This window comes from Cetorhinus maximus, chromosome 2 (genome assembly GCF_964194155.1).
Source record: "Cetorhinus maximus chromosome 2, sCetMax3.hap1.1, whole genome shotgun sequence".
Lineage (NCBI taxonomy): Eukaryota > Metazoa > Chordata > Chondrichthyes > Lamniformes > Cetorhinidae > Cetorhinus > Cetorhinus maximus.
The window spans coordinates 166506575-166518845 of NC_135880.1; the positions used below are offsets into that span (position 1 = coordinate 166506575).

The 12271-nt window shown below is 44.1% G+C and overlaps 1 protein-coding gene across 2 annotated transcripts in view; it reads left to right on the forward strand.

The window, feature by feature from the left end:
• plgrkt (plasminogen receptor, C-terminal lysine transmembrane protein) overlaps positions 1 to 9885 on the forward strand; it is a 103585-nt gene extending 93700 nt beyond the window's left edge. For both annotated transcript variants that reach the window (XM_078570604.1, XM_078570610.1), the window contains exons 3-5: positions 1540 to 1670; positions 5590 to 5699; positions 9607 to 9885. In XM_078570604.1, coding sequence (XP_078426730.1) covers positions 1540 to 1670; positions 5590 to 5699; positions 9607 to 9728 — 363 coding nt within the window. In that variant the 3' untranslated portion in view covers positions 9729 to 9885. The remainder of the gene's footprint in view (positions 1 to 1539; positions 1671 to 5589; positions 5700 to 9606) is intronic.
• The last annotated feature ends 2386 nt before the right edge of the window (positions 9886 to 12271 follow it).

Below are 12271 nucleotides of genomic sequence, written 5' to 3' on the forward strand. Positions count from 1 at the left end.
GAGAGAAATAGAGAGAGATTGGAAGCCAGTGGTGAGAAAAGCTTTAACATACAGATGCCAATCTTTTTCAGTTCAAAAAGGAGTCTGGCAATGTTTAAAGATGATTCTTTCAGTGGGAACGTACAACAGCATAGTTCCGCCAGTATGGACTGTAGTACACATTAAAAAACAAGCACACTCCATAAACATATATCTTTACCCACAAACAAGCTATTTTCTTCTCTTTATTTTGCTTGTGGCAGATCGTACACCAGCTATGGGTCAGAGCTGTCCCAAGCTCCTGCTAGTCTTGTCCTCAAGGAGTTGCTGAGTGATGACCCCTCATATTTTGCTGTCTGTCTTTGGGTGAGTTCTCCACTTGCATTTGGCACTCCTCCATAAAATGAGGAAACGTGGATGCTCACCAGCTGCTGTCATTTGATAGGACGGTGCATTGGCCATTCAATTGGCCTTGCAGCCTGAACGCCGTTTAAGTTGGCAGTTCCCAGTTGCACTTACCAATTCTCAGAAACATAAAAAGATTTATGGTGCAGGAGGAGGCCATTTGGCTCATCATGTCCCTGTTGGCCGAAAGAGTTATCCAGCCGAATGCTACCTTCCAACTCTTGGTCCGTAGCCCCCTAGGTTTCAACATTCTATGAAGGTGAATGCTGACAGGTGGCACTGAATAAAGTTTCGAACCCCTGCCCCCACACCCCTGCGCCCGCCACCAACTCTTCAGACTTCCTGTTGTACTGAGTCCCCTGAGTCAGAGTGCAGCTTATATACTTTGTACAATTATATCCAGCAGGAGGATTAGCTTAAAAAAGATTGGAATGTCTTGTAATTGAGAGGCAAGCACGATTTGAAGATCCAAATTAATATAATTGACAATAAACGTTGACCAAAAAAATCATTTATATGTACGCCCCTCTTTTGGGTCTCATTGTTTCATTCGGTATTCACCCACAGAGATGGTGGGATGTTACTCCACCTGAGCCTATAAGTTGATATAGGCCACTGGCCCCACTGAAGACAGTGGTTTCAACCTCATCAGGTCCTTCAGCTATCGGCAAGGAAATGCCAGGGAATCTCGAAGATGATAAGAGTTTTGTTGTTTGCCACCAGATTTCTGACATTTTCTACATCTACTGACTTAACTGACATGTTTTTTTTTTCCTGTTGCTATTCACCAATAACTTATATTTTCTTCAATGATGACACTATTTGATCTTATTCAGTGAGATTTTCTTTCAGATTTATAGACATGTGATCCTCAGGAGTGTGTTGATATTTATTGTACCTGTATAATTTCACATTACACTTACAACACAAAAACCGACCATTCGGACCAACTGGTATTTGCTGGTTTTTATGCTCCTCGTGTGCTTCCTAATGTCATTTTGAGTAACCGATAAATAACATATCCCTAAACACAACATTAACTTCAAGGCTAGCTACTTAGTTTTATTGGGGAAAGAAAACATTTTTTTTAGGATTTGGGAGAGCAGTTTGCAATTTGTTTTCTGATTAACATATTGCTTGTGTCGCCTTTTACAGCTGCAGAGGCAGATTCTGATGCAAGATGAAATGAGACAGAGACAAGTGGCAATGCAGATCGCATGGTCCCGTGAATTTATAAAGTACTTTGGAAGTTTTTTTGGACTTACAACTATTGGTTTAACATTAGGGTAAGTATTTCATTTTTGTTTTATGGTCATTGACTGCTTTATCATTACAGCAACATCTTATAGCACAAAATGATTGCCTGATTAAGCATCCTTTACACATAGCTGACTCAGAGATCTCTGGACTATGCCATATTACTAATGCTCCAACTAACATGGGCACAAGGATAAGGTTGTGAAGTACCAATATTCGCCAGAATTTCAGAATGCAAATAGTGGCCGGATTGCTGCTGCATTTGACAATTCCCCCAACTTGAGGCTGCTGAGCATTTCTATCACGGTCTCCCGATCCCAGATTTCACAGAAATGCGCAGCATGGCGTCCCTCGTGGAACTCCATCAGAGTGAAGCAGAGTTGGGGGAAGACAGGACATGCCCCTTTTTACAGCACGAGCACGCATGGTGAGTTTAAATGTCCAGTCTGAATGTTAGCGAATGGGTGAGTGGATGAGTGAGTGAATGGATATTCAGCTGGGGTGGGCAGGTGGGTAAATGCTGAGTGGGTAGCGGGGTAAGGTGGTAGATGGGTAAGTAGGTAGTCGGGTTGGTGGGGGTAATCAGGTCAGGTTGAGGGGTAGTCGTGAGGGGTCAGGTCGGGGGTGGTTAGTCAAGTGGCCGGGAGGGTGGTCAGGTGGTCGGGAGGGGTAGACAGGTTCGGGGGGGTAATCAGGTCAGGGTCGGGGGGCGCAGTTGGGTCGCGTCAGGAGGGTAGTTGGGTGGTCGGGAGGGTAGTTGGGTCAGGAGTAGTAGTCAAGTGGTCAGGGAAGTAGTCAGATCTGGTCAGGAGCTTGTCGGGTTGGGTCAGGAGGGCAGCCGGGTCGGGAGTTGTAGTCAGGTGGTCAGGGGTAGAATTACGGGTCAGACCAGAAAACTAGTCGGGTGGTCAGGGGTGGTAGTCGTGAAGGTCAGGTCTGCTTTGGGGTTAGTTAGCTCAGGTTGAGGGGGTGGTCAGGGGCGTAGACAGGGTGAGTAATCTAGAAATAGTCGCAGTTGGTAGGGGGGGTTAGTCGGATGGTCAGGAGTGTGGCTGGATCGGGGGGTAGTCAGGGGTCGGGGGTTGGAAGGGGGGGAACGTGATTTGGGAGGGATGGGGGGGATGTGATGTGGGGATCAGGTTTGTAGTTACCCAGATGTTAGACTAGGTTTTAATCTGTTTAACATTTCCTGGGTAACTACCCAGGTAAGTATCACGGAACTGTTCAAAGTCCCCGACTCTAACTCAGAGTCCGAGACATTTGCGGAGGTTCCTGGCAGCAGGCAAACTGTCCATCAGAAATTGAAACCTCCCGGACAATTCCCACGTAGCTCCACATGTCAGGGCTTCTGTAGAGTCCTGATGTTTGCATCTCTGCGATATACAGAGCGGAAGATTTGGTCCAGCATGATTTTTTAAGAAAGCATTGATTGCAACTCTTTAATTGTCCCCTATAACAAGTAGTATGTCTCCTCATTTTAAGATATTTAAGCTATAAGGTGAAAGCAGGCAAAGAACATTATGGATTGCCTCTTATTTTCACTTAAATCTCATAATCAGAGGTGAAGTAATAGCGGAATCCAAAACTGAATAACTATTATGACTGTCACTCAAAGCACTCCTGAGTAATTACTGCAAATGACATCAGAACACAACTGATTACACTACTATTTGACAGTGTTTACCTCTGTGATCACAATAACAATGACTTGCATTTATAAAGCGCCTTTAATGTGGTGCTTCACAGGCATGTTATCAAATAAGATTTGGCACTGAGCCAAGTAAGGATATATTAGGACAGGTGGGAAAAAACTTTCTCAAGAGGTAAATTTTAAGAAGTGTCTTAAAGGAAGGGAGAGTGGTGGACAGGAGGAGAGGTTCAGGGACAGAATTCCACAGCTGAGAGCCTAGACTCTAAACACGCAGGCACCAATGTTGGAGTGATGACAATATGTAATGCACAGGAAACCAGAGTTAGAGGAATGGAGGGATCTCAGAGGGTTGAGGAGCTTACAGATACAGGAAGGGGGAAGTGTGAAGTGATTCATTTTGGTCGGAAGGATGAGGAGAAGCAATATAAAACAAAGGATGCAATTCTAAAAGGGGTGCAAGAGCAGAGGGATTTGGGGGTATATGTGCACAAATCAGTGAAGGTAAAATCATTAGGCAGATTGAGAGAGCAGTTAATAAAGCACATGGGATCCTAAGCTTTTTAAGTAGGGACATAGAGTATAAAAGCAAGGAAGTTATGATAAACCAGTACAATATGCTGGATTAGCCTCAACTGGAGCACTGTGTCAAGTTCTGGGCATCACACTTTAGGAAGGATGTGAAGGCATTAGAGAAGGTGCAGAAAAGATTTACGAGAAAGGTTCCAGGGATGAGAAATTTCAGCTACGTGGGTAGGTTGGAGAATCTGAGACTGTTCTCCTTAGAGAAGAGGGTAAGAGGAAATCTGGTAGAGAGTTGTACTCGGTGCCACCTCCACCCACATGGTACAAGAAACAGTTTTTACACATTCACCCCGCAGAAACAGCGCAAATGTGTTTTTCCTCTGTTCAGTCTCCTTGAGGGTTTAGAGATCATTTTCATTAAAACTAACTAAGTGAGGTCTTCTTTCATTCCTGTGTGCAACATCCATGTTCAGTTGCCTGTGTCAGACAAAATTGTACAGCAACCAGCAACCCGGCAGTGGACACAGTCAGCTAGACATATTCCTACTTACCAACTGCTTCCCTGGGCTACATCTGCAGTTTTTAGCCAGACTGACTTCGTAAAGACCACACTCTAGTTTCCAAGCATCCCGGCACAGGATATGCCAATGGTCTTAAAATTGAGTTGATCCACAAAATTCTGGTGAATTCAGCCCTGTAGAGCATCAGCAGGTCCAGCCCAGATTCACTGAAATCCAGCACAATTTTCCATATTCTATTTAGGGCATTAGTGTTTAATATTATTAATATTTTAAACATTTTCCGATCTCCTATAGCTTGCATTGGTCACTTCGAGGACAGTAATGGATGTTAAAATAGTAACTCATGACCGCAAGGAGTAGTTGAGGCAAATATTTTTGATGTATTTAAAGGGAAGCTCGATAAGCACAGAAGCGGGAAAGGAATAGAAGGATACATTGATGTGGTTAGGTGAAGAGTGATGAAGGGAGGCTCATGTGGTGCATAGACACTGGCAGGGACCTGTGGGGATGTATGGCCTTGTTCTGTGTTGTAAGCACTTTGTAATTCTTGAATGGATAGAATTTTAAGGCCTCCTGCCCAGTGAAATGACTTAGCACCCAATTCCCATCATCACTGGGGCTGCTGCAGTGGTTCCTGGGTCTATTGCAACGCAGTTAGTGCATGCACCTGAGGCAGCTGGTAGTTGGCCCAATTAAACTGGGCTTCTGCTTGCCACTTTAGGACAGCACTAGGCAGTCCAGCTGAATCAGAGCCCACCAGTGCGCCTGTGTTTAGATTTTGGAGCCAGGAGGAAAGTTGGGTTGCCAACACTCCAGGATTGGCCTGGAGTTTCCAGGACTGGAGATGAATCTCCAGAGCGCTGCTGTGTGCAACCCTGGAGAAAAATCATCGGGACATCGAAAAAAGTGTTTAGGGATTTTTTTGGCATTTTCTTTCAACATTCCTCTTTACCAGTTAAAGATGTGGAAAATGGGGGTACAAAGACTGTTTGGCTGACAGCTAAGCATCATCCAATTGGGCAATGAGCCTTTTTGCTTTCCAGTTGGTGTCGGAGTGCAGTGCGTCACAAGGATGGATATGTTGGCTGAATAATGGCTGGAGCATGGACGGCAAGTCATGGGATGAAACCTCCAGGAATATATTTAATCACAGTTAGTAATGCTAGAGGAGCGCGATATTAAGTTCCACGAAACAAGTGTTTCTTACTACAAATTTCAGCAATTTAAATTTGACCTTGGCTATTTTCTGTGCAGAGCCATGAAGAGGAGGGCACCGGTATTTCTGTTTCCTATCGTTCCACTAAGCTTCATTCTTGCCTATCAATTTGATCTGGCATACGGAACATTAATGATAAGAATGAAAGGTAAGATACAGCAAGAGTACATCTGTGACTTTATTGGATGAGTCAAGGGAGGGAGTTATCTACACTTGGTATTCAAAAAGTGATCATGGACTTTTGACTAAACTTGCTCTCATAATTTTTGCCCAATTCAAGAGCAACTTCTGAGAAGAGTATCATAGAATGGTTACAACACAGAAGGCCAATCAGCCCGTCATGTCCGTGCTGGCTCTCAGCCAGTCCAATTCCATCACGTTTTCTCGTAGCCCGACAAATTTTTCTCTTCGGATAATTATCCAATTCCCTTTTGAAAGCCATGATTGAATTTGCCTCCGCTACACTCTCAGGCGGTGCATTCCATATTCTAACCACTCGCTATGTAAAAAGGTCATGCCGCCTCAGGCTTTTTTGGCAATCACCTAATTACATGTCCTGTACAGACCCTTTTCTATGTTGAACTCAAGTCGCCTTTAGTGAAAGTTAAGAAATAAGGTCAGTATTTAAAACTTAGGTAAAAAAATCAAATTCCTGGCTGTCAACACAGACCAACCTAGTTAAGATAAACACGCAGATCTCCCATTACACCTCCATAGCCAGAACAAGGAGAAAGCAGGAAATATAAGTTGAAATAACTCCAAGCATTGAAATATTCCAACTGCATTTTGGAATAAGTAAACTAATTGTAAAAGTCCAAAATCTAGCTGATCTTTAACTAGCAGTCACTCTTTCATTTTCTAGCCCGTCGGGCTGCAGCCCAGAGTTTGTACACAAACTTATGTAATCCTTCTCCTTACTGTATCACGCTGTCAGTGAGCAAAGAGAAGTGTCAGCCACTGAGGCCAACTCAATTCACATTTTTTAAACATATTTTTTGCAGTTTTGTCCACAGGAATCGGTGCAGGACATTTGGCAGTTTAAGTGAACATCTCACATTTCCTTCCTAGTTTGTGCGTTCCTCTGTCCTTCGCTTAGCTGCTTGACTTTTCCACTTGCAACTTATAGCTTGGAGAGCAGCCTGGTTGTCATCAGCCTAAACAATAGCCCTTCAGCTTTTGCACTGCCTTTTAGGCTGGATTATTGTGTGTCTGTTTATATACATATATGCACACATATAAACATAACATGACTCCATGCACTACTAACATCAGTTCAGATTGATGTCTATGCACATAGTTTTTTGGTATTTTCTAATCAAATGTTGATAGCGTGAAACTGTTTCCACTTTAAAATTAGAGCTAGGCGTTTCAAGGCTGATGTCATGAGGCACTTCTTCACACTAACTGTAGTGGGAACCTGGAACCCATTCCCCCAAAAGCCATTAAGGCTGCAGGTCAGTTAAAATGTAAAACCTGAGCTTGATATATTTTTGTTAGGTAAGGGTACTAAGGGTTATGGAACCAGGATGGGGACATGGAGTGAAGATTCAGATCTAAATCAGTGGTAGAACAAGGCTGTTAGGTGAATGGTATGTGTCTACTGTACAAAGACACCCAGTTGTGGTTAACAATGCAAGCAACAGCTTAATTCTTGCTGAAGAATGGGCTAAAATATAAAATGGGTGAGGTGGTGAATACTGACTTTGATTGTGTTTAAAATCTGAAATTACTGCATTCCCACATGAACATACATACAACATACAAAATAGAAGCAGAAGTAGGCTTTCCAGCCCCTCAAGCCTGCTCAACCATTCAATAAGATCAGGGCTGATCTGTTTGTGTCTTGAATTCCATGTTCCCATCTACCCCCGATAACCTTTGATTCCCTTGCCTAAGAATAATCTATCTATCTCTGCCTTAAAAATATTCAATGACCCCTCAACTACCGCCTTCTGAGGCAGAGAGTTCCAAAATCGCTCAAACCTCTGAGAGAAAAAATTCTCCTCATCTCTGTCCTAAAAGGGCGACTTCTAATTTTAAAACTGTGGCCCCTAGTTCTGAACTCACCCACTAGAGGAAACATCCTTTCCACGTTCACCTTGTCAATACAGTTCAGGACCTTATATACTTCAACCAAGTCACCCCTCACTCTTCTAAACTCCAATGGAAACAAGCCCAGTTTGTCTAACTTTTCCTCATGAGACAACCCACTCATTCCAGGTATCAATCTAATAAACCCCCTCTGAACAGCCTCCATCGCATTTACATCCTTCCTTAAATTTGGAGACCAAAACTGCACACAGTGTTCAAGATGTGGTCTCATCAATGCCCTGCATAAATGAAGCGTAACATCCTTACATTTATAAAACAGAAAATGCTGGAAAAACTCAACAGGTCTAGCAGCATCTGTGGAGAGAAACACAGAGTTAAAGTTTCGAGTCCGTATGACTCTTCTTGTCATACGGACTCAAAACGTTAACTGTTTTTCTCTCCGCCAATGCTGTTAGACCTGCTGAGTTTTTCCAGCATTTTCTGTTTTTGTTTCAGATTTCCAGCATCCGCAGTATTTTGCTTTTATCCCTACTTTTATGTTCAATTCCTCTCATGATAAAGGATAGCATTCCATTAGCCTTCTTATTTACTTGCTGTACCTGCATACTAACTTTTCGTGACTCATGCACTAGAACGCCTAGATCCCTCTGCACCTCGGAATTCTGCAGCTGTTCTCCGTTTAAGCAATACTCTGCTTTTTTATTCTTCATGCCAAAGTGAACAACATCATATTTTCCTACATTATACTCCAGCTTCCAGAATTTTGCTACTCACTCAACCTATCTATATCTCCCTGCAACCTCCTTATGGCCTCTTCACAACATACTTTCCTACCTATTTTTGTGTCATCTGTAAATTTAGCTCCCATCCCTTCACTCCCCTCATCTAAGTCATTGATTATAAATTGTAATAAGTTGAGGCCCCAGCACAGACCCCTGTGGGACTCCACTTGTCCCACAAGATAAAGTGGGAACAAGATATTTTACATCTCACAAGGTCAGTTAGATTTAAGCACTTGCAGTCATTCCATTTGAAAAAAGTTGATCACCTCTAAAAATCTAGATTTGAAATTCTCTTCGTTTTGTAAAATGCCAACGAAGGAAACAAAACCAACAAAGATGTAAACGTGGTTCCAAAGAACAAGTTGTAATTCATTTAACTGATTTCACACACGCCATGAATAGGCTGAATAACCTGTTCCTGTTCCTGTCCCAATACTACTTTAGAATTTCTGTGAAGAGAAAGTTCATTAAGGTCTGTAGTCACTGAAGGTATAGCCTCTCCTGCTGCCTATCAGGGGTCACGTGATGTTCTGGGAGGCTCTGACTAATGACCCCTAAATGCGGGCAATCCAGGGGATGGGGCTTCCTGATGAGAGTCCTGATCGAGCATGCAGCACCTGAAAAGTTCTCTGTAATAAAGTTTATCTGTTTCTTGTTGAAATCTGTCTGCCCCATCGAGTCATTACAAGGCCTTAATTTTTAGCACAGCTCTTAGCATAGCTTTGGCCTTATAAGGGCCCCTGATGGCATTCTATTGCTCAATGCATGTTGTCTTTTGCTCTTCTACTAAAAACATACTTTAAATTATTCAGCCCCACTTCTTTCATTTTTATCAGTCAATGTCAACTCCCAATTTTAAGATCTGCCACTCGCATCGTGCCCAGCAGTTTTCTGCAGTTGGTTTGCTTTTCAGCCAGATATATTTAGGGGTTTTGCCTTAAAGATATAATAATGAATCCTCAGTCTTTTGCATTGACTGACTTATGTCTTATAAAAAAATATAGTGTCGTCCCTGGGCTTACAGAACATTGATGTTGTATTCGCATCATATTCTATATAAGCAGGGAACACTGCATAAGTTATCAAAAAAGGCAGTGTGTGGACTTTCACATTTAGCATCAGTTTCCTGACATACAAGTGTGCACTTAATATTTTCAGCTATTCGATAATACACACTTGACAGTTAAATGGATGGTTATTGGGTTTCATTTTATCTTTCAGACGAGGCGGAGAACATAATTGATACAGAGCGAAGCCTACTTGACATGCCAAAGGGAGTGCCAACCTTCGAAAGTATCGAGAAAGCCAGGAGGGCCCGGAGTATATTTTTCAGTCAAAAATAGGCTTTAAGCATAAAAGATGAGGCTGAAGATGTCGGTCACAGATCAAAGGGGAAAATGTATTAGTAGCAGCTGATTATCCATCTTTTTAATCAAATGTTGTGCAGTTGTTGCCTTCAATAAATTATCCAAAATTGAATAAAGCACCAAATACCCTGGAGCTGTCCTTTTCTTTTTGCATTAGTTCAACTTCTTGTTTCACCCTGCAGTAGCCAGAAGTGCACCAAGCAGTACAGCGCTAACATTTCATCTGTTGAAAAAAAGTTTGAGCAGCTCCCAGTTCAGTGCAAAATTGCAGAAAACCTGTGGCAACGCTTTTAGTGATATGCATTGTAACATGGTCCGGATTTTCACAGAATTGGCAAGACTCCGCAGACTTTTAAAAAAGAGGGGCCATCGGGGGGGCGGGAGGGTGGTGCAGGGTGGGCGGGGAACATGAGTTGGCATGGCGGGTAGGGGGGAGCAGGGGCGGGTATGAGGGCTAGAGGACCTAACAATTTCTAAACTAACTGGGAAGTAGTCCCAGAGAACTGAGGTGAGCCTTCCAACCGGCCTGCCTCGGCCCTCGCCAGCCCCTGTGGCTGCCTGCACTCTGTCTCTGGAATCAGTGAGCCTGACTCTTTCCCACACTGCATTCCCCACCGACCCCCTCCCCCAGAATGAGAATTGTGAGTTTCAGAATAGCTTTAACCGAGATGGGTCCAGCAAGTCAGGAAATTTTCCGATTCAAGCTTTCTGCCTTGCTATCCAAAATCCAGTCCGTTGTTTGCGGATAGTCAAAAACATGGGCGCCTGCTCCTCAGAAAATTGGGTATAGATGATTTCAGCAAGCCAGTGCATCCCAATGTAAAGGGCACCGGGAAAGGTGCACACAAGATGTGTTCAAGGCTTATTAGGCCCCTGAGAAACATTTAAAATTAAGGGGGTGTCCATAGTGTGACAGGAGCCGTCCAGCTATATAATACCAAAGTGGAACAAGCAGTGATGGGAATGTTCCAATTCATAAGAAGACAGCTCTACCATCCTGTCCATTGCCCCCCTACCCTCATACTGCCTCTGCCCCTGACCCTGTGTCACCTCTGCCCTGTGACCTCATGGCACAATAGAAAATCCACCTGCTGCCAAATTGGCCTCCAGCAATATTTCACTGACTGCTGGCATCCAAAACACCAGCAATTTACACTTTGCTGTGTAATGAGATATACATCTGGACTTGACTTCAAATAAGTTAACATCTCATTAGTGGATGCTTTCAGCTCATTTATGTATGAGTGCCAGCAGGAGCTCACCAATGTCAGCCCTTGTGGCCCTCTGTAAAGTTTTGATTATGGCACCAGTGTGATTTTTTAAAAAATTGTTCATGGGATGTGGGCATCGCTGGCTAGGCCAGCATCATTGCCCATCCCTAATTGCCCTTGAAGAGATGGTGGTGAGCTGCCTTCTTGAACCACTGCAGCACATTACAACAAGATATGCCGGGTGATTGCGAATGGACAGAAGCATTGTGTTTCCCTCCTGTAACATTTCCTGCTTCTTCCCTACTCTCTAAACCTATTTCTGTTCACCGCTGTGATTTCTATTTATGTCTCACACTTTGGGTGGTTTTTAATGGGGGCAATGGGAGTCTGGTCTGCTGGCTGGAGAGCTGGTGAGAGCCCCATGCGCCTCATTTCAGGAAAGCCCACCAAATTAAGTACCAATCAGGCACTTAGGTGGGCCTTACCTTGGAACAAAGACCCTGGGGCGGAAACCCTGTCTTCCACGAGCTGCCGGCCAATCAGAGGTTGGCAGCTGTGTTTACTCAGCAGCGCCAGCAGGGGCAGTGTCTACTGCCGCCAATGCACCCATCAAAGAGCCAGGAATGCCAAGGGACCAAGACCACAGGTGAGTGATGGTGGGATGGGGGTGTCACAGAGTTGGCAGTGTTCACAGGGAAGGGGGAGTCAACAGAAAGGGTAGGGAGTGACTCTCAGCAGGATCCATCCACCCTCCACCCATGCCGGATCTCTCAATTAGACACTAAGTGCCTTTGAACTACGGCTTCCCCCACACAACCACCCTGCCCCAACTGCTCCACCCTATGGAAACCTGCAAGCAGCTCTCACAGGTTTCTGTGATTCTATGGTTTGCTTCCCAGGCTTCCCATCTGGCAAGTCCCCACGCTGCTGCTGAGTGAATACCAGTGGTAATGGGATAAGGCCCTTAAGTGGGCATTGATAGCATTGATTCCCCACTTCAGGCCTCAATTCGTGGCAGGGTAGGAAAGCCATCCACAAACCTTCCCACCACAGACGTAATGCAGGGCAGAGGTGAGAACGCAGTGGGGTCCCTCCCGCCCAATGAAATGCCCCGCCACCACCAAACACACCTCCTAGGAGGCCACTAAATTCCACCCTTTTTCTCTTTCGATGTCCTCTTCTTGTGGCATCTCTATCCCTGCGTCCAACACTTTCCTCACCCTTTTTATCCCTCTTTCTGTAACTCTCTCTTTCTAATTTACAGCTCCCTGTATGTGTCTCTCTATCTGTCTGCGTTGCTATCACCTG